This window comes from Oryzias latipes, chromosome 1, assembly GCF_053564925.1.
Source record: "Oryzias latipes strain Hd-rR chromosome 1, Olatipes_Hd-rR_3.1".
Classification (NCBI taxonomy): domain Eukaryota; kingdom Metazoa; phylum Chordata; class Actinopteri; order Beloniformes; family Adrianichthyidae; genus Oryzias; species Oryzias latipes.
The window spans coordinates 2,820,956-2,842,731 of record NC_136237.1 but is presented as its reverse complement, the minus strand read 5'-3'; the positions used below and the strand labels follow the sequence as shown (position 1 = coordinate 2,842,731).

Below are 21,776 nucleotides of genomic sequence, written 5' to 3'. Positions count from 1 at the left end.
CGGTTCAGCTTTGGAGCTTCGTAGCAGACGCCATGTTATATGAATATGGTGATTTGATTGGTTGGAATGTAGACCAATCAGCAGCTGTTTGATGGCAGCTTTGTCACGCTAAACTGAAACTCCTGTCAGCAAACTCAAAGATAGAAAAACGTGAGATGAGACACAACGCATGCAAAAACATTTGTGTCGCATACGCAAAAATATTTTTGGAAAGCAAAAAAAAAAAAATTGAAAGCAATAAAACAAAACAAAATTGGAAAAAAATTTGAAAGCAAAAAAACTAAAAACGAAAGAAAGAAAAATTTGAAAGCGAATAAAAAGAATCTGTAAACAAAATGTTTGTTTGCAGCATGGAGGCATAAAACCCCCCCATACCAGTGAGCTCATGTTGCAGCAGCTGGAGGTGTTCATGTGTTTGCCAACGACCTACTCCTGTATCTCTGCAGCTCGTTTGCAGCAAGCGTGCCCATGGCGCCCTTCGTCACCCCCTTATGCGAGGCGTTCGCTGATGTCGGCTCTCCGAGCTCCTCTGCTGTAATTATAGCTTCTTCACTGCAATGAATGCGGTGGAGAGAACGCTGCAGTAAGCAGAGATGGGGGGGCTGTTTACAGTAAATGCTGCTTCCATCCTCAGTTTCCTTTACGCAACATTTTGTGAAATTGTGTGTGTAAAATTTGCACACATGACTGACAAAATGTCAGTAATTGTAAAAGAAGCAAAACAGAATCAAGAGAAATCACATCTTTCCAAACCAAAGGAATTAAAGGCTTATTCTTTACACCGTAAACCCTTTTGTTGGTGAAATTGTTAGTGCTTTTATTTTGAAATAACAGCAATGCTAAATGAGTTCTCTGTGGAGAAAATTTCTAAACCTGAATGCTTCCCAACCACTGCAGACTTCTGAATAAACTCCTTCTGGTGTATACAGAAGACATTTGGGGCTTTACAGTGGTTCCAAATGTAAAGGGGCGGGGCTCTAGGAATTTTGGTTTTTAGTGGATTTAAAAAAAGTTTTTTCCCCCCCTCTGGCAGTTCGGTGGCCCTGAAGTAAAAAAAATCACATCAACAAATTACAACAAATTACATTAAAGATCATGACTGTTGAAAAAACAAAATTAAAGTTTAGAAAAAAAACATCCAGAAAGTGAAATGTAAAAAAAAAAAAAAAAAAAATTCTGACAGTTATTTCCAGAAATCAAAATAAATTGAAACAAAATAAGAAACCAGAAAAAGTCGGTATTATGGGATGTTACTGATTGGATGATGAGGCTAGAAGAACAGGGAAAGCAGAACTGTGGAAAGAGTTGATCAATCACAAACAGTGGGCGTGGCCAGAAGCTCAAAGAAATCCTCCTGTCAGAAGTTATTGTCATAACGAATGACTTCCTGTTAGAAAGGTAAACAAACGTCATCATTCAATCACTGATGTCGCATAATATCTACCGTTTTCTGTAGTTTTACTTATATTTGTTGCATTTTTTACCGTTTTATTTTGATTTGTGGTCTCTGCTTACTCGTCTCTGCATGCGCCTCAGAGTTATGGAAATTAATTTAAAATGTCTGCTTGATTGGTCTTTTAAAAATGTAGCTGCAAAGAATTAATTTCAGCCTGAAGATATGAAGAGATGAGTCGAGGAGATAATTTTACAAATAATCCTTTGAAGTCAGATCTTGAAGATGGAAATGCAGGCACGAACGTCCCTAAAGGCCCTTGCAGCTAAAAAGCCCTCACTGGCAGAAAGTTTCAGGAATTGTTTGTCTCGTCTTTTCTCCTGGAAGGAAAAATGTGTTTAACTTATGAAGAGGCTAATGTCAGGCGGGTACCACCAGCATCCCTAACTAGTCTCAGAACCGTAGGAGGATCAGGTCAAAGGAAACTCTAGCAACATTTTCCCACAGCCTCCCTTATTTTTTAAGTGCCCAAACGTTTTGGAGTTTAATTCCCAGAAGCTCTGTCAACGATGGGAGCGAGTCTTCAGTGTGTTTGTATGAGGGGCCGTATAAGACATTATTTATTCTGAACCATTCACATTCATACATTCTTGCTCTCACAGTCATATATACTCTCTTTCGCATACATATATTCTCACTTGCACATCCATATATTCTCTCTCTCTCGCATGCATATATATTACTTTACACATACATACATTCTCACTCTCATTGTCACTCTTAAAAAAGAATGTATGTATGTGAAAGACAAGTATATATGAACGTGTGAGGAAGAGTTTATATGTGTGTGAGAGAGGAGTATGCATGAAACGGAAGTGACTTTGCATGAAAAGGAAGGCACTTTGAATGAAAAGGAAGGCACTTTGAATGAAACGGAAGGCAGATGATTTCTCGTGCTCTGATTGGACGAGAGGCCGCCACCTCCCATTTTGAACAGACGCTAACACGAACCAATAAGAAGGCCATCGGAACCTTAAGAAATATTTTATCTTCACCTCAAGTGGTCACAAATCTGTCTGCATCTCTAGAGACACAAAGGAATGTCTCAAATACCAATAATGGTAATAGAAGTGCCACCGAAACAGAAAATCCGTATCCACCTTATTCCTAGCCCCCATGAGCCTTTTGCGTGAATTATGGGCGACACTTCCTGTAGACGCTGGAACACGCATTTACATTAAAACAAATTCCTCTTGTTTTCGATCCATAACTACATATAAATGTGGGAAAACCAGCTGTCATTTCTTAAAAAAGGCAACGGTGAGGTGGAGATGAAATATTTTTTAAGGTTCCGATGGCTGCAGGACCCCCGTGGCTACTTCTTGCCGGTTCGTTTTTTAAAAAAAATAAACTTTATTAACAATATCTTGCACATACAAAATACCAAACACAAAACTCCACTGTGTGCAAAATACAATCTTCACGTTCGCCATGAGAATGAACAAAAAAAACATAATGATAACCATGTAAAACAGGTTATGCAAAAAGAAAACAAAAATAATAAGGCAAAGGAATCTGTTAAAGTTTCAGGAGAGACCATGTTTCAACTGTTCTGACAGCTTTTTTGTTAGTGGAAGATTTAATACTGTTCACATACAAAACCATTTCTTTCTGAAAAACATAAAACACGGTTTTTTTGTTGGCATATTTACACTTGTGTATAAAGTATTTAGCCATAATTATAAGTAAATTAACTACATATATTTTTTCTGCATTAAGTCTTTCTTGTGTAAAATATCCAAAAATAATATGCTCGTAAAATAATCTAAAATCTTCACATAGATGAGTTCTTATAAAATGTATCACATCTTTCCAAAATAGTTGAGTGAAAGAGCAAAACCAAAAAAGATGAGGCAGTTTCTGGTGAGGAATGACAGAATGAACAGTTTATGTCCAGATCTTTTTTAAACTTAGTAAAGAAATGTTTCACTGGATAAAATTTGCGAAGAATTTTGAAAGAAATTTCTCTGATTTTATTGGTGATGAAATACTTTTGTGGCAGGGTCCAAACCTTTTCCCACTGAATTCTACATCCAAAGCTGTTCCAGTATGAGATAACATACGGTTTTGTGGCAATCTCATTTTGAAACAGAGAACGGATACTTTGATTATTACTGCTAGCTGAAAAACATATCTTTCCTCACCACAAGTCTGTTAATTTGGGATTTCTTGCTGGTTCATGTTAGCGTCTGCACTGTAATCCCTAGCGAGTTGACTGAATTTAAAAATTATTGTGTAACAGATTACGCAACAGTTAAGTTATATTATTAAAACTTTTAAGTTAACATTTATTAAAATTCATATTGTCAGTTGGCTTACATTTGTATTATTTCATATAAAAAATATTAAGATTCCTCAACTTATAAAAGAGAGATTATTTACTTAAAGTTTTTAATATTTTCCAACTAAAAAACGCTTTAACTATATTTTTATATTACTCAACTCATAAAATATGTAAAATTCACTCAAATGCTTTATAAATTCTTTAACTCATTAAATGTGTAGCATTGAAAATATTTAAAATTCTTCAGCTTAAAATGTATTCTAAACAGAGATATTGATACTGCCCCACTACATTTTAAAGGCTAACATTGATAAAAACCAACAAACGTGAAGGCCACACAATAGTGATTGCTTAATACACTTTTTTTAATTGCTCTTTAAAAAAAAAAGCACAAATATCAAGAGGATGAAGAAACAATAAGTGCAATAAAACTGCATTATGAGTGCCACACAACATATTGACAAAAAGAGTTGGTTTTGTATTTTACGGCAGAAAAAGCAAATGATCACAACAAAACACATTAGTTACATAACACTTAAACCAACAACAGTCCATTATGGAAGACTCACTCAACGAAACATTCTCCCGTGTCAATAAATGTCCTTTCAGTGGTTTGCTGTCCTCACGGCTCATGACAGCGTTCTGAATAAATGTGAAGGCAAGTTCAAGTTTTTTGGGGTGCTGTAGGTCCAGAGCATAGATGTCCCCGAAGAGTTAGAAGAGATTAGTCAGCCAGATGTGTGGGACCACTGACGGCAGCATCAGGAGCATCACCACGACAACTGAGAAGATACCCACAGCAGTGTCTGTGAGGTCTGGTATTCTGGAAAATACAAAACAAAAAACACAGATGAGTTCAGACCCTCAAAGATATTCATCACACTAATGTCCAAAACTGACATTCCTGCCATCTGTCAATGGGAATCTTTTCATGCTAACATTCTGTTAGCTTTTAATCAACTGGCTATGATGTTTTAAGGGCCAACTCCAATTAAAATTGTGTTTTTAAAAAGTTCTTTAGCATTTTTCTGAAGGAGGACATTTATAAAATAATTTAAGACTAAAGCTTCATTTTTCTTTATTCATATAATGATGGATCAGGAGCAGAAAAAGGTAAACGAAAAGGTTCCCACTCCTTCCAATCAGGAGTCCCTGATGTTCGCCTTTCATCTTCCATCTCATTTTTAAAACCATTTAAAAATATCACTCAGTTTACAAACTACAAACAATTGCCCTATTTATTATGTCACTCAATAAAATCTCAATCAATATTAAAGGATTAGTGAAAACCATTGACAGGGAGTCGTTTGCACTTACTGTACAGGTCTTGAAGAAGTTGGAGGCATCTTCATGCAGATAAACAGGAAGTGCAAGGAGGACAAGTGCCCGTCTCATGTTCACGTCACGCTGGTCCTAAAAGAATAAAAAGAAATATCCATTACCTTTGAAGCAAATGCAGAGCAAACACTTCCAATATTTATTTAAGGAACTTTAAGAAATAATAAAATGATACCTTTTCTAGATGTCTATTTCTAGTGAGAGGACAATACAGTGTTTATGTCATGATCCACTTCAGGTCAAAGACCCAAAGTCATTTTTAAGGCAAGTTACACCTTGGCTTCTTACAGCTGTTTACAAATGATTTGTTATCCGTTTTTGAATTATGCACATTAGAAATTCACCTGGAGGTCATAAATCCTAACCAAGCTGGCCAGTTCCTGTCTGTTTTGGTGGACTTAGTCTCAGAAAAGGGCAGCTTTAAGTTACACAAACATGTAAAAACTGCACAATTTCCTCTGACTGCATCTACTCTACATAAATCCATTTCAGATCTTGACAGATGAGTTTTCATGGTTTCAAATGATGGAATGGTGCTAATGCAACATCATTTTATTATTGTAATATACTGTCATAAAGACATGACAATATTCCAAAGTGTCTCCACATACATGGCAGTGGAAACACTTTGGAATATTTGCTATGTAGTACTGCAGTATTATATGTAGTACTGCATAGTGCCAAAGTAACAGAACACAACTTGCACCTCCATTCCATTGTGCCACCTTCAGCCTGCAATCTAAATATGTTTAGTTCAAATGTAAATAATTTCAGCTCTATTTAGACCTTTGGCTAGTTAAAATGTGCATAAATGTTTCCATGCTGCCGTATAAATCTAATAATGGTAATAGTTCAGGATGAATATATTAAATAAGTATAAAACTCACCCACTGACACCCCTTTTCTGGTGAAATGGTAACTTTCTGGTGAACTTTCTGAAGTTCAGTTTCTGAAGTTCAGTATCTGAAAAAGTCCAAAAGAGATTTTTCAATGTTAAAAAATGTTTCAATTATATTCTGATCAAAAAACATTTATTGCACTACACAACCTATTGCATTTTTTGTTTTTTTAAAATAGCTCTAGACAAATAACTGATCAGGAGACAAGTTACCTCGCTGGCCTTGGCGTCTACCTGGAGGTGAAACACTGAACACTCTGTAGTTCGGTACCTGAACACAACACGAGCACGTTGATTAATTTATTTTTACAAAAACCTTTTTTATAACGGAGATCAGTGATTTATAAAAGCTTAAAGCTGCATTCAAAACCCAATGCTTCCATGTAGCAACCAGGCTTAAAACTGTTGGCGGTAGCTCCTCCCACACAACCGTTAGAGGCTTTGAGTGACATTTTTGGACAAATGTCCAGCAGCAAACTTTAGCCACAGACAGAGGCCTTAACGCGAATTTCACACGCGGATCATGTTTAGTGTGATTGCAGCATAACAGATCATTTCTACCTCTGAAAAAACAAACTCATCACTGTCGTAACTTACGGGCAGAAATGCATTTTGGGTTTGGCTCGCCATACGTCTGCTAATATGACAAACTAATCATGTATGCATTGCCACATTAAGCTCTAAAACAATCGTAACACACATATGTTTAAACAACAGTAAACCACATTTACGGTAGTATAAGAGCATTTTTAAAGCATTCATTCAAAATAAACCATGAACGATACTTACCAAATTAAATCAGGGCTGAAGACAAGACGGCACCATCGGCGATGAGGCGGATGGAAAAAAAACCCGAGGTTGGGGCGTCTTGAAGCGGGACGAAATCGCAACGCTTTGCAGAAAAATAAAATGCTCGACTTTCAATTTCAAACGTCGCATACTCGCATTCGGCAAATCCAACATGGCCACCTGAGCTAACGTAGAGAAAACGAAAGACCCTCCCACCAGTACGTGATGACGTCATGACGCTACTTCAGGGATCTTAAAATTTTTGAGTGCTAGATACAAATAAGCTTTAAAATATTTAGCACTGTTAAGTTAAATTTGAAAAAATCTTGATAGAGCTTAATACTTTATAGTTGAATCAACTACAAAATGACATTTAAGTTGTGTAACCTTAATAGTTATGAGTCAGTACAAGTGATAGGGTTTAGAGTGTGTTCAAAATGGGAGGTGGCGGCATCTCGTCCAATAAGAGCACGAGAAATCATCTGCCTTCCGTTTCATGCAAAGTTCCTTCCTTTTCATTCAAAGTGCCTTCCTTTTCATGCAAAGTCACTTCCGTTTCATGCATACTCCTCTCTCACACACACATATAAACTCTTCCTCACACGTTCATATATACTTGTCTTTCACATACATACATTCTTTTTTAAGAGTGACAATGAGAGTGAGAATGTATGTATGTGTAAAGTAATATATATGCATGCGAGAGAGAGAATATATGGATGTGCAAGTGAGAATATATGTATGCGAAAGAGAGTATATATGACTGTGAGAGCAAGAATGTATGAATGTGAATGGTTCAGAATAAATAATGTCTTATACGGCCCCTCATATGTTTGCGTGATTTGTGGCCACAGCACTAATACCTGTCAGTAAAGCAGCTGCATGGCGACAGGACATAAATAAAACTAGAACAGGGGTCGGCGACCTGCGGCCCTTTCCTCCCTGTGCTGCGGCTCTCTGTGGTTTTGTCAAATGACTATTGTGTTCTAAGATTGTCGCGGTGCCTTTCACACCACCGGGACGCGCGAGAGAGCAGCTTGAACGTGCGGGGGGGGGGCGTGTCTGCAGGTGTGAACGCCGACCAGAGTCTGTTATGGGATGGGAAGTCCTTCTAAAAAGACAGGACATGTTGAATGAGAAGAGAATCCAAGCCTCATCATGCAGAACCTCTCTGGGTCTTCTGTCCACCAGCTGTTGGGTTTTTGTGAGCAAGTCTGAACCAGGAGCGGGTCGGAACCAGGCATCTTGACGACTGCGGTCAGTAAGCGGTAAACAGGAAAGGTTCATAAATATAATTTTAATAAACAGATAAAACCGTCACGTGTGTGTTTTCCCGACAATGTTCCGACCCACATAAGCCTACGATGGAGAATTTAGAGAAAATTGAAGTTCCTGTAGAAAACAGTACGTTTAATGCCACCTGGGCAGATTCGTTTGCTTTTCAACAACTTTACCAGTATGATTCATATGGAATGAGGAATTAGGAAACAAGGCCTCAAATGTGGCGAGACATCCCAGAAAAAAACACGCAGCTTTTGTCCAAAACATCCTAATCCAGATGAGAAAAAAGTTGTTTGTTGACAAAAATCTATCGGAGAAGCGGATTAACTGCTGTTGAATTCATTACGATTTACACCATGGTCCGGGTGAATACTCGAATCTGATTGGCTGCTGGGTGTGCGTTAAAAAGTCATATACCATATGATAACCGCATGCATAAAAAAGAAGTACTGGGGCCTCATTTATAAAACTTTGCGTAGGATTTGCGTCAGAAGTGGCGTACGGATGAAACATAGGACGTGCGTACGCACAGAAATATTCGGATTTATAAAACCGTGCGCACGCACATCCTACGCATCTTTCCCTTAATAAATCACAATCAATTCTAAATACAGCGCAGCTTTTGCGGCTTTATGACACGCCCATAGTTGCCCATAAATAGTCCGTGAAACGCCCAGAAATGAATATTCATTGATTGCGAGATCGTGGCAAACACAGAGAGGAAATGAAAAAATCGTAACTTCACTCAATGTGAAGTAGAAGTTATCGTTGGCGAGGTGGAAAAGAGGAGAAAGTGTTGTTTGGAGGGCACAGTGTGGGCATTACTAATGCCAAAAAGGCACGTGAGCGGCAGACGGCGGCAGACGCCGTAAATGCTGCAGCCTCACAACCTCGGACCGTGGTTAAATAAAAAAGAAATGGTCGGACATCAAAGTCGAGGCAAAAACACGTCTAGCGCTGCATCGCCAGAGTGTGTCTGCCACGGGGGGGACACACCGGAGCTGACCCCTCTTGATGAGAGACAAGCGGCAAGAATTGGGGAATCCCTTTTAAGTGGAGTGGTGACTGAGGCGCAGGGGGACGCCGACGCGCCAGATGCACCGGGTGACACCCCCCCAAAAGCTCCAACAGGACGGCTCGAGGAAGTTGGAACCGGCTCATAAGCCACTCGTCCTCGTTTTCCAGCAAGTCTCCTTGCTGTGTAAAGATGCGTTCACTCCGAATTCTTCCATTTGCCACATCTTCTAAGAGTGCAAGATCAGCCATTGTGCGTCATTACGCATTGTGATGGGGCATTTTATTTCCCTCCATTTAGTTACATCTGACAAGCTACAGATGTCGGTAATAATCCACGTGGAAATGGGAAATTGTTCAGCGCAAATGTAATTTCTTGTTGCTTTCTGAATGGTTGAGACATACGCCATACATTGTTTTATCAAAAATAAAACAAACTAAAGGCATATGCATGAATACCATAATTCTGTGGCTTATGAAGAAATGTTTTACTATGAAAACAACTTTCCCCAGTGGACAATTAATGCATCTCTCTCTGTCTATCCATCTGTCTGTCTAATTGCACCTATATCTGCTCCCCCAGACGGACACATTGACGAGAATATCAGTTTTTCACATTATTTCGTTCTGTTAACTTTATTATTTATGAGGATGAATTGCACTACATGTAAATATTGTAGAACATATATAACTTTTCTTTTTCCAAATATGTGTTCATTTGAATTTCTGTTGTAATTTTCGTTTGATTTTTTTTGTTTGTTTCACTGCTGATTAGGCCTGCACAATATACCGCAAATTTATCGTTATCGCAATATCAAGCTGTGCAATATGCATATCGCAAAAGACAGCAAATTTGCAATAAATGGTTACCTTAGATGTGGCCAAACAATCTTATAGCAGCTTGAAGTGTTTAATGGATTGAAAGAATCTCTTTCTGCATTTGACCAATCAGATGGACCCCTTCACGTTGTTAACTAATCGGATGGCGCCCTATTATGTTGTATGTTCGCCTACTGCGTCAACAAGGGTCATTTGTAGTATAATTTTTAAGCTGTTGTAATGGAATGGGAATAATATTTTTGGTTGTTTTGCAAATTTTTTAATACCGCAAATTATATCGTTATCGCAATATTAATCACTGATATCGCATATCGCGAGTTTTCTTCATATCGTGCAGCCCTACTGCTGATCGATCAAACGGGTGTTGGTGTAGTTGTTAATTGTAAGACTTGCTTTGTGAAGTCTTCATGTTATTTCTGAGAGGCAGTATTGTCATTTTCACGTGTTTCTTCCATCTGCCGACGGTGTCGCCGTTTCTCATTTCACGCGTTTTTGTGCGTACGCCTGGGTCAGAGCTTGCGTGAAGGACCGCACATTTTCCCGTCAAGTTTGCTTTTTATAAATCTCAACTATTGCGTAGAGAGTGGCGTACGCCTTCTTTTGTGCGTACGCAACGTTTATAAATGAGGCCCCAGGTCACCCATCTTAAATCTTCTGTATCACTGCGACGGCTTCTTTAAAACAACCTTAAGCTTCATCATTTGGACAAAAACAAGCGGTAAGACGTGAACTTTCTCTCTGAACTGATGCTTTATTCAATCCTTCGGAAAGTTCAGCATACATATATATCGCTTTATATCGCCGAATATTGACTGAAACGGACGTGTGATTGCTCAAAAATGAACTTTTAACTCTTGTGCTATGCTATAGGGTCCAGATGACCCCACCCTTACATTGACATGTTATCCCTACCATGACAAAGGTGGATAAAGGTGGAGAGGATTTTATGTAATGCAGTGAAGATCACAAATCATTGAAGAAAAAAGGTTCAGCACACTGTCTAGTGCAGGGGTGTCAAACTCAATTTGGTCCGCCACATTCAACCCGTCTGATCTCAAGTGGGCCGGACCAGTAGCGTAAAAGCAAAATAAAGCTTTATTCTTGTTTTTTTACCCTATTGGAAAATATGCCTCAACCAACATGGTAGCCTTATCATTTCTTATTACACATTCATTCACGGAGGCCAATGGATCTTAAATAAAATTAATTTCACTTTAAAAAATATTGGTTTATTCAACTTTATACAGCCTGAATATTTTAAATCTGACACTGAAGCAATCCTGATAATAAATTCAAGAGGGGGCTACAGAAAAAAATGAAACATCTTCCTAAAATGTAAACGTCCAAACGATGACAAAATTACACTAAATTAAACTTGCAAACATTTGTGAACATAAGAGTTTGGAGTTAACCTCCTTTCTCTCCTGAAACTTCACAAGACCGTCAATATCAGGATTCAGATCCTGTGCAGAAACACATTTACTGTCATTCAAGTGTGCAAAACACAATGAAATGTCCATTATTAATATTCATTATTATAAGAATCTTTTCCTGGTTTCTACCTGAATTTTGTGGCAACACCTGCCTTCTTCCTGACCTTTGATGGAAGCGCCATCAGTGACCAAAATTATTTCATGTGACCAGTTCACTCCAACATTGTCCAGCACAGTAACTAGAGAGCTGACTATGTCATCAGTTGTTGTGTCCATCCACTCCAGAAACTCCACTGTGACGTCTCTTCATCACCTCTAATAAATATGCACAACTGTACATATCTGTGATGTTGGTGCTTTCATCAATAGTGACTAAAAATACAATAAATGACTGGATTCCTTCATATGGCTGCCCATGTTTCCTCAGAGATGTTGGATCTGATCGTAATTCTTGACAGACTCATGTTTAAGGTCGACTGCTTTTTGGGGCACAAGACTTCTGCAGCATTCAGCAGTTTTCAATAAGTTCACCATCAGAAAATGATTTGGATGTTTGCTCCAACTTGTCTGCAATAAGGTAGCTAGGTGTCACTGCTCCATCACTGACGTCACGGCTGCAGTAAATCCAGATGGTTATTTATCGGTCCAGCTAATAGTTGCTAAATCTTTTTTTTCTTAACTGCAAATGGTGAAACTTTTCTTTGTGGATAGTCTCATAGTGGTGCTGAATGTTATATTCTTGGAGAACCTGTTGAAGACATACCAAGCATGCAGGTTTGAATTCAGCTCCGTGAACAAATAAAACGCTTTCCATTTTCCTGGAAAGCTCAGGACTTCACTTCAACCTTTTTTTTCTTTTTGACAACATTTTGGTCATTAGGGTGTCACTATTGATCATCCTTCAGTGGTGAACCAAACTACTGCCTACCCAGACACAGCTGTGAGGTTTCGTTTTTGGCACATGCAGAGTTATGTTGTTTATCCTGTTAAGCTTTTCCTTTGCTCCCCCTAGTGGTGGAATTGCGCATTTCGGTTATTTCTTTAAAAAATCATGACCCGCCACAGGAATCGACTAGAAACATGCTTTCTTTTTTCAAACATTCTTGTGATTTTTACTCTTCATGTGTGGGCCGTACCAAACCACCTGGCGGGCCGTATACGGCCCGCGGGCCGTATGTTTGACACCCCTGGTCTAGTGGGTCTAGATCAGTGCTTTTCAACCTTTTTTGAGCCACGGCACACTTTAACCTTGACAAAAATCCTGCGGCACACCAGCATCCAAATTAAAAAGAAAAAATGAGAAACTCATAGTCTGTATTAATCTACAGCCCCTCCACAATCTCACATACATTTTTGTGATAATTGTGGAGGAAAAATCTGGAAGCTGCAGCTGTTTTTTTCTAAAAGATGTAATAAAAGTTAAGTTAAAAGATTTAAAAACTGTTTGATGTGTGTTTGTTGTGGTGTCAAGACGTCAAAGGAAGACTCATTGTCACTTTAACCCAATGCATCATGGGAGATGTAGTGCAAACAGCCGGAAAACGCAAACAGACTAGCGTCTCTGAGCTTCATTGTTTTGTTCACTTGTTCCACGGTCTGATACCGGATTCTGTGGAAAGCTACACCGCTAACGACGAGCTTTAGCTGGTATTTTTGTTAGAACTGAGAGACTTTATGAGCAGAATCAGAACAAGGAAGTGAAGACTTTAACCACTTCTGATTGGTCAGACTGATGACGTGTGAATGAGCCTCCAAGAATGATTGGCGGAGACAGTTAAAGAGGCGGGACTTTTCCAAAAACAGCTTTAGTTGCAGCTAAATCGCGGTACCGTCATTCTTATCAAAGTGTCTGTAATAGAATCAAATAAACACAAAGAAAAAATAATTTTAGGATCTTTTACATTCCTAACTTCTCAGTGTTTTATCAGGGCCTGTTTGGATGAACAAAGAGCTGATATCCTGGAGATGGAAAATGTTTTTAGATCAGTTAATGAGGGCAATTTCCCACGGCACAGCTGACCATTTCCCACGGCACACTGGTTGAAAAGCACTGGTCTAGATGAATCCACTCCCAACGTTATAGTGCCTAGAATAGCACAAGGGTAACAACAAGGAACATGGAAAACTGAAGCCTCTGATCGTCATGGATGCTCCCCTTAAAACTTCAGCTTTTTTTTTTATTACTTTACTCATCTATGTCTTTTCCACCTTTTGCATTTGAACACAAAGATGATAAATAATTGTTGCCTTTTGTGTTTTTCTTCTTTTTTGAGGGGTATTTTTGCATCAGAACGAACCAACGAATGAAGATTCGTTTCACCTTTAACTGACCTCAGAGTTAGTGCTATGAATCTAGTTATGCATGAAATTAGTTATGCAACAAAACAGCAGATTGGAGTGAAAACACAGCGAGAGTGTGTATGACTGCTGCTGCATCTTGTAATGTTGAGGGTGTTGTTTTGGTGCTGCTGTTTCCATGAACGCATGAGCTGACTCACCTGGCTGTTTGGGTTGCCGACCGTGCCGGGCTCGGCTGGGAGAGACGCCCCTGACCATGCAGTCGAATAGGAAACTGATCTGCTCTCCCTCTGAACAGGACAGGAAGAAAACTCCGGCCCCTGAGACACACGAGCACAGGAACATTCAATCGCAACGTGTAAATGTGACACAGCAGAATAATGATGAGTCATAGGGAAGAGCTGCAGAACACGGTAGACGCAAAGAAAGCGTCACTCAGGAGGCGGGTCTCACTCTTAACCTCCAGTCTTGTAGGGCGGCCACTAAAAAAGAAAATCTGAAGAACCTTGGATGAAGTGGAGACTTCTGTGTCAGACTAAAGTTTTTTTCATCAACTTTATCAAACAGGAAGCATACAAGTATTATATTTTTAGCAAAGGTAAACCATTTAAACTGAAAATTAATGACAATGCATCAGTGAGAATGGAACAACCCACTGCCTGTCTTTTGTCCAATCTAAATGTTGGAAACTCGTCCAAAGAGAGAGACATGTTTTTCCATTCAACAATACTTTGATAGTACAAGTTCTATTGTAGCAGGAGTTTAGCCTATGTACTGTGGTTGCGAATCCATCTGTCCATCCATCCGTGGTCTACCCATCCATCCATGATCCAAATCTCCATCTATCCATCCATCCATCATCCATCTATCAATCTATCCATTCATTCATCCAACCAACCATTCATCCATCCATTTTCTGCTTAATTAGGTTTGGTTGTGAAGGCAATGACTAAAGGCCCGTTCACACCGGGACGAATTTCGCCCGCGATTTTCGCCGACGTTTAACGCCTCGTGACTAAACAAAGGGCACCAATGTGAGTGTGCACACCGACGCGAAAAAACGCCACGCGCCAAAGCGTCAAAAAAAAAACCCGCCTCGGGTTTGTTTGTTTTTTTCGACGCGTCGCGTCGAAATCTATTCGACCAATGAGAATGGCGCTTTTGCACACGTGTCTGGAGCTTCTGAAGTTACAGTAAAACACAACTTGGGGGCGCTCAAACACAAAACTGCCTTGCTGAGCACACATACCAGCGAAGAAGATAGACGCCGAGTTGCATCTACACTGCCGCGAAGAAATAATGACGGACATTCTTAAATATCCCCGAACCAAGCACCAGTTGGAGCTACTGGTGCTTGAAATATTCATGTTTTCTTTGTATGATTCTGTCAAGCGCGTAAATACTTGCTCTCTTCTTCTGAGTGAAAAGCGACTTTAAGAAGCGTAAAGTTGCGCAGCGCCACCTTGTGTACAGGAGTATTTCTGTTTACATTAAGCGCCATCTAATGTCAGGGAATGAAATTGCATGTTCACTCGGCTCATCGTCAGCGAAAATGGCCTGGGTGTGAACACAAAAAACGTGGCGAAAAACGCTGGCGAAAAACGCTGGCGAATAACGCTGGCGAATAACGCCTGGCGAATATTCGTTTCCTGGTACCTCCATTCCAACCCTTCCAGGAGGAAGTTGGGGTGTGTGGTGGTGGTGGGCGGGGAGGTGTCTCTCCAGCTAAGAGTGCATCAGAATTTCCAGCTAATCTCACCAAGAAGGAATCTAACAATGTTTTGATGTAGGAGTTGTTGGTTCACTCCAAACCCCTGCTGGGCTGCTCTGTCCAGTTTTTCTTGTAACCCTTGTGCTATCTTAGATGACCCCACCCTTACTTTGACCTGTTCTCCCTACCATGACAAAGGTGGATAAAGGTGGAAAGATTTCATGTAATCCATGGACACCAGTGAAGATCACAAATCATTGAAGAAACAAGGTTCAGAGCACTGTCTAGTGGGTCTAGATGACCCAACTCCCAACGTTAAAGTGCCTGGGATAGCACAAGGGTTAATGTATTTTTCCATGTTTGGTTTTTAGTTGTTTTTGTTTATAAGGGATTTCCGAGGATTATGTGTGCTAATATTCAACGACCAAACTGTTTGTTTTTAATCTGCAGTTAATTTGCTTGTGATGCTTTGTATGCATGCAGTGTGCATTACAAAATGTGAAAGTGTCACAGATGTTTTTGTTTTTACTCCAGACACTTTGTCTTGTTGGAATTGACATCCATAAAAACTAAAAATGGCTTTACAAGAGTTTCTGAACCATGTGACCTCACCTTTTCAATGCTGCCCAAAACAGATAAAAACCTTTGTGTTTAGCTGAATCATGCAGTTAGAAAACTTTCTTACAGATCACAGCGTTCAGATGAGATTAAATGATGGTGAAACAGGAAATCAACTAGGCAGCTTTGAGCCTTTCTGCATCTCAGAAATACGTCTTTGTTGGATGCTGGACCTTTAGGAGCTTCCGGAAGACGTCAGAGAACAAATGAAGAAGAGGAAATGGATTTCTTTTTTGCACAGACTTGCAAATCCAGGAACGTATTTCTGCTGATGGATTTCAAACCCTGGGAAAGACGATCACACCAAAGTAGTTTGTATGTGTGAAGATTGGAACATGTGAAGAACCAGCACAGGTCTGCACACTCTCTGCAGCCACAGAACTCCAAACTTCAACAGGTAGGTGGTCTGGAAGGCCTTTAGGCACTGCGAACACTTCACCACATCTATGTGACAGGTGGAGAATCCGACACTTTCCCTCACAGGGTCATTCACACTTTAATACCAGCTGGCAAGGGAACTGCATTTCCCTTCCAGATGCCCTCTGAAGACAAGGACTCTGAAAATACAACACGCATGATAAACGACCACACGTGCAGCCGCGTAGACGGGAGAGGGCGGGCGTCGATACCCACGGAGGGGCCATGGAAAGTCCGCTGACGGAGCATGGGGGCTTCTATCTGGGACGCGGGACCCGGTGGGCGTCTGAACTCTGCACAGGGTCATTCACACCCAGGCGGGGGGTCTTTAGGGCTGTGTGTCACACGGTCAGAAGGACTCAGCAAGAATCTGACAAGCTTCAAAGTAAACAAAGAACAGCCTGATGACACTGACCAGAACCTGATTGGTTCTGTGGATGTAAGAGAACAATGAACGCTCTGAACTAACCGCTGAGTTCACCAATCACAATGTTTGGTCAAATCCCGCAGTAGCATGTTTGTCATTCCAAATGTTATGTTTAAAAAATGACATTTTTAAGCTAAAAAACATATAGTGTATATAGGAAGAAATGACGAATAATTCTGATTCCCCTTAAAGTAAATTATTTTACAAAGTTTAGTGGAGCTTCGCCTGTTTTTCCTTTTCATTCTTGACATTTTTTGCTTTGTTTTGGGGTTTTTACATTGTTATTGACTCTACATGGTTAATTTCTGTTATCGAAACGTTAAGATTGTTTGATCGCAAACTGATTTTTGCTGTAGAAAAATGACTTATTTCTCGGAATTGACTTTTTGTATAGTTTTAGCACCATTGTGTGATCTAATGAAAATAAACACAAAAATAAGCCGTGGTTGTCCCTAAAAAATGGAAATCAAACACTGTCACACACAGAAATATGGTAAAGTAATTTTTTAATAAAACACTCAAAAAGGCTCCAGATTACTAACGGTTAAAGCAGATGAGTTTTTTTCTGTTTTTTACCTCAGAAGATGAAAATCACAGGAGAAAATATAATTTTAAGTTTCAATTCTTCACACTGCTTTGAAGCAGACAGATTTTTCTTTTGTGGGGTAAACGTTTGGAACAGGAAACTCTGAAAAGTTGCAGTAATGAAGAATTATTTAAAAAAATATTTGTAAAGGAGAACCTTGAGGAACATGTAATATATAGTTAAAAGTAAAGCATTGTCTCTTCTTTCCCCCCCCCTTTTCTTTAGGATGTGGTATAGAGGCAGACATAAAATCAGAATTGTATTCTTCTCACTGCTCCTTTCCAGCCATGAAGATGAGTGGACTGAATATGTTCATGTAATGTGGTACTCTTTATGAAAGGAACAAACAAACAGAAACAGACATCAAAATGTGGCTCCCATGAAATATGGAGTCCTATACTGTTCATAATTAAATAAATATTTAATTAAATAAATAAATAAATAAATATGACCTTATGCAAATACACAATCAACCAATAAATCTCTCATAAATATATAAAAAGATCCTGAAATTGTGAAAAACCTGCACACAGATTTGAAATTAGCCATTATATTATTCAATATATTTCATTTTGCTTTAAAAACATGTTCATTATTTTAAAACAGCATTTTAAAATATTCATTTTTAATCATGTGGAATATTATTATAATTCTGTCTTTTTTCAGAACCTTGGATTTCAAAATCGATATTTTCCAAAGTAGCTTTGTTTTTATTTCATGTTGCTGTTTTTAACAATGGCTTATTTATTTCATGAAGAGCTTTTTCAGGAGAATGGGTCTGTCTGTCAATCAAACTAGACAAGGCGGATTGGCTACTCCTTTACTCAGACATGAGCAGCAGCACCCTGACTTTATCGATCGAAGATGCTTCAGCCAATGAGTTCTATCGCTAGCGGAGACATCACGTGGTTCCTCATGGGAGGAGAGCACCACCATCTTGGTGAGGTCCAGTCACTGCTACAGTGCAGCATGTGAACACATATTTTGCATAATACCAGTTCATTGTTTGGGTTTCAACTGCCAAAATCAGAGAACTGAGTCCATGAAGGAGGAAGGTATATCATTTCACAGGTAAGTACTATAATTTTTTTCTTTTAATGCTGCAGGGGCTTCATTAATAGAACACATGTTGACATACATGATGCTGCAGGGCTATTATCAACATGCTGCATGATGTACGGATAATTTGCTGCTGACAAATGTACATTTTATTTTGCTAAACCTGTATACAGCATACTAGGCTATTATAGTAATATAGATTTATACATTTCTGACTCAGTGACTGAACTTTTCTTGCAGGTTTCCAAAGGATTCAGACTTAAGGAAAAAGTGGATCTTAGCAATAAAAAGAGCTAACCCAGATGGATCACTGTGGTACCAACTAGTAATACAGTCTGGATATGTTCACAAGATTTTGGGGAAACAGATTTTGATAAGAGGCCAGACTGTTTGCTTGAAACCCGACACCATACCATCTGTGTTACAAAAATTGATCACTAACATGAATCAGTATAAATCTATTGTTTTTTTTGTTTTTTGTTGTTGTTGTATTTTTTAGGATAAATTTATTGTTTACTTTTGTACTTCTTTTGAATATTTATTTTTTTTAAATTATTATTATTATTATTATTATTATTATTATTATTATTATTATTAGACTTAATTTTTATTGTTTATTTACTTATTATTTATGTATTGTTATTTATTGTTTGTATTGACTTACTATTGATTTATGATTATTATTACTATTATTATTATTATTAATAGACTTAATTTTTATTATTTATTGACTTATTTATTTATTGTTATTATTTATTGTTTGTATTGATTCACTATTGATTTATTATTATTTGTATATTATTGACTTATTGTTGGGTTTTTCTAAATAATTTAAATTACATGTCAAAGAGGTCTAGAACTTCTAAATGTTTAGAAATTATTTTTAAAAATTCTTTGTAATAATTTTTTTATTTGTAAGAACCCTGCAACAATGCCTTTTTTTTAAAGTTTGAGCTTTTAAGGCTGACTGTTTCTCTTCTTTAACAACAAATGATGTATCTATATATATATAAATATAATGCATTTACATATATGTATAACTATATATATATAAATTTAAAAATATATATAGTATATAAAAGCTACTTAGGCACATCTAAAAGCAATAGAAATCAATGTCATGTGGGCGTCGTCGACCTCACCAAGATGGCGTCGCACTCCGCCACCGTCGGCCAGGCTTCTAAAACGGGCGTGTCTCCTCTAGTGATATAACTCATTGGCTTCAGCGAACGTGACGGCGCGATGCACTCTCCTCAACACTAGGGGGAGTATGCACCTCAACACATCCACAGTGTTACCATAAATTGGGCAGTTTTGGTTCTAAATTTGTGGATAAAAGTGGCTTTATGAGAGTGTGCATAATTCGAGTGATTTTGTGGTCGGTTCGGCAATTTTCATCTTCTCGTGAACATCTAGTAGTGGCCTAAGTTAGGCTGAGTGGTTGTTGGAGTTCCACTAAGCTTCTATGAACTGGAGTTCCATGAACGCAACATGCCGCGTGTGGGAGGGGCTACCAGCTAATGTTTTTAGCCTGATAGCCACATGGAGCGGGGGGGTATTCCAGGAAGCATGTTTAAACTAGCCTGACTTTAAGCCTGAACTCTGGCTGAAATCCCCCTGAACTTGCTTACTCTGGGTATGTCGGTTCCAAAAGACCGGATATGAGTTGGCGTAATTACGCTCGACTTGGTAACCCTGGGTTAACGCACGGTACATAAAGACATTCTCAATAGATCGCCGATTTCTGGAGTCACCATGGAAATGCGTGGTGAAAAAAAAAAGCGCTGTACTTAAGTGAGACGGACGTGAGACGGAGTCTGAGATTTTAATGACGGCGGAAAAAAATTACAAGTCCATCAAAAAAGTAACACGGCTGAAAAATAATTTAAATAATTTAGTTAAATTTATTCAAACTCAATAATTGTTTATACAACTCAAATGTACGACTAAATGTCACATTACTCCATTAATCTTTTTTCCATCTTAATTACTTATATTTCTTGAACTTTCATATGTCTAAGTTTGAGCCGGCAGATATGCTCATTTTTATAACAATAAAAAGAAGGGGGAAAATATGCACGGAGTGCAAAAATTCATTAAAGAATTTTCCATCACTGTTATAACATGATTGGCTAGTAGGGGTACTATATAAACCCATCATCCTCTCCCTTACTCTCACTCATGGTGCAGAGACGTAAGCATAGTAGTACAAAATAGCTCTGCAAAACACGGTGAAACACAGTTAAACAGCTATACAACTAAACACATTTTGTAAAAAACCCACACTTAAACCCAAATCCGTCCAGACAGGCAAAGGGAATGATATCCCAGAATCCCTTGCGGTGCCGATCTAACGGCAGCACCAAAGTTACACCTACTTAATTGAATTAATTTGAACGAAAGGAAAATAATTGTCTGAAAACTGCGTGTTATTTTTAAGGTGACCTAACAAAAAAAAGATTTATCTTAACTGAAGCAAATAATTAAGTTAGATCAAAGTAAAAAAGTTTCTTTCCAACATCCATATGTGGTCTCATCACCCTCTCATGGTGGAAAAAGTATTATCTGAGCTTCTTCATCCACTAAATCATCTTTAAATGGACACACCATGCTGCTTCACCTCTCTGAAAACAAACTAAGCTTCAACTAAACCTGCTCCAGACCAGGTTATGTTCAGAGCATGAGTTGCCTTGGTAACTTGACCTACCCTGAAACATACCTCCATTTATGGAACCAAAAGCTGAGGTTATCAACTTCCTTAGCCTCAAACTTATCGTGGGAGTTAGCATAACCTGCTTTCTGGAATACCCCCCGGTTGCTTGTGCTTATCTCAGTAACAATGCATGGATGCACAACGCACATGGAGAGTGTTCCCTGAGAGGGAATAATAAAATCAGAGGACCTGATTATAATCATTCTCTCAATGAAAATAGAAAAATATCATAAGGTTCAGGAAGCCCGAGCAGGCTTGTCCCGCTTTGCGCAGCTGCCTGGACTGATTGTCGGTCCGCCAGCTCAGCGCAAGAATGAGGAGTGTTTCAACCGGGGACTTCGAGACGTGGACGACCGGAGCTCCTCTGTGGTTTGGTCCACACAAACCCTCAAACTACAAAAACAGAGTCGTAGATGTTTGCATCTTCTGCAGCAGACAGATTGTTTGTCTCTATTTGATCTGTAATGTCAGCAAAGGTGCGCAGATATCGCTGAAACATGTCACCTCTCTGACTGGCACACCGCTGAGCGGGTATCGAGGAAAAAAAGAGTCGATTTCCATGGATGAGCCAATGAGCGTTTAGATCCCGCCCACTTTCACTGATTGACAGACAAACC

The 21,776-nt window shown here is 38.9% G+C and overlaps 1 protein-coding gene and 1 long non-coding RNA gene across 13 annotated transcripts in view; both read right to left on the bottom strand.

Annotated features, from left to right (window-relative positions):
- Positions 1 to 21,776, bottom strand: part of dok7b (docking protein 7b) — a 49,910-nt gene that overhangs the window by 11,769 nt on the left and 16,365 nt on the right. For all 10 annotated transcript variants that reach the window (XR_013658418.1, XM_078953571.1, XM_023960971.2 and 7 more), the window contains one exon: positions 13,829 to 13,948. Coding sequence is in view for 9 of the 10 variants with exons in the window: in XM_078953571.1 (XP_078809697.1) it covers positions 13,829 to 13,948 (120 nt within the window). In the remaining variant the exon portion in view is untranslated. The remainder of the gene's footprint in view (positions 1 to 13,828; positions 13,949 to 21,776) is intronic.
- Positions 2,978 to 7,232, bottom strand: LOC144994813 (uncharacterized). Of its 3 annotated transcripts, XR_013658477.1 has the most exons (5): positions 6,763 to 7,232; positions 6,187 to 6,244; positions 5,963 to 6,038; positions 5,055 to 5,150; positions 2,978 to 4,560 (listed from the first exon to the last, which is right to left on the bottom strand). It is a non-coding gene; the product is annotated as an uncharacterized LOC144994813 (long non-coding RNA). The 3 variants fall into 3 exon arrangements; XR_013658472.1 differs by having other exon boundaries at positions 6,187 to 7,230; XR_013658461.1 differs by lacking the exons at positions 5,963 to 6,038; positions 6,187 to 6,244; positions 6,763 to 7,232 and having other exon boundaries at positions 5,055 to 5,956.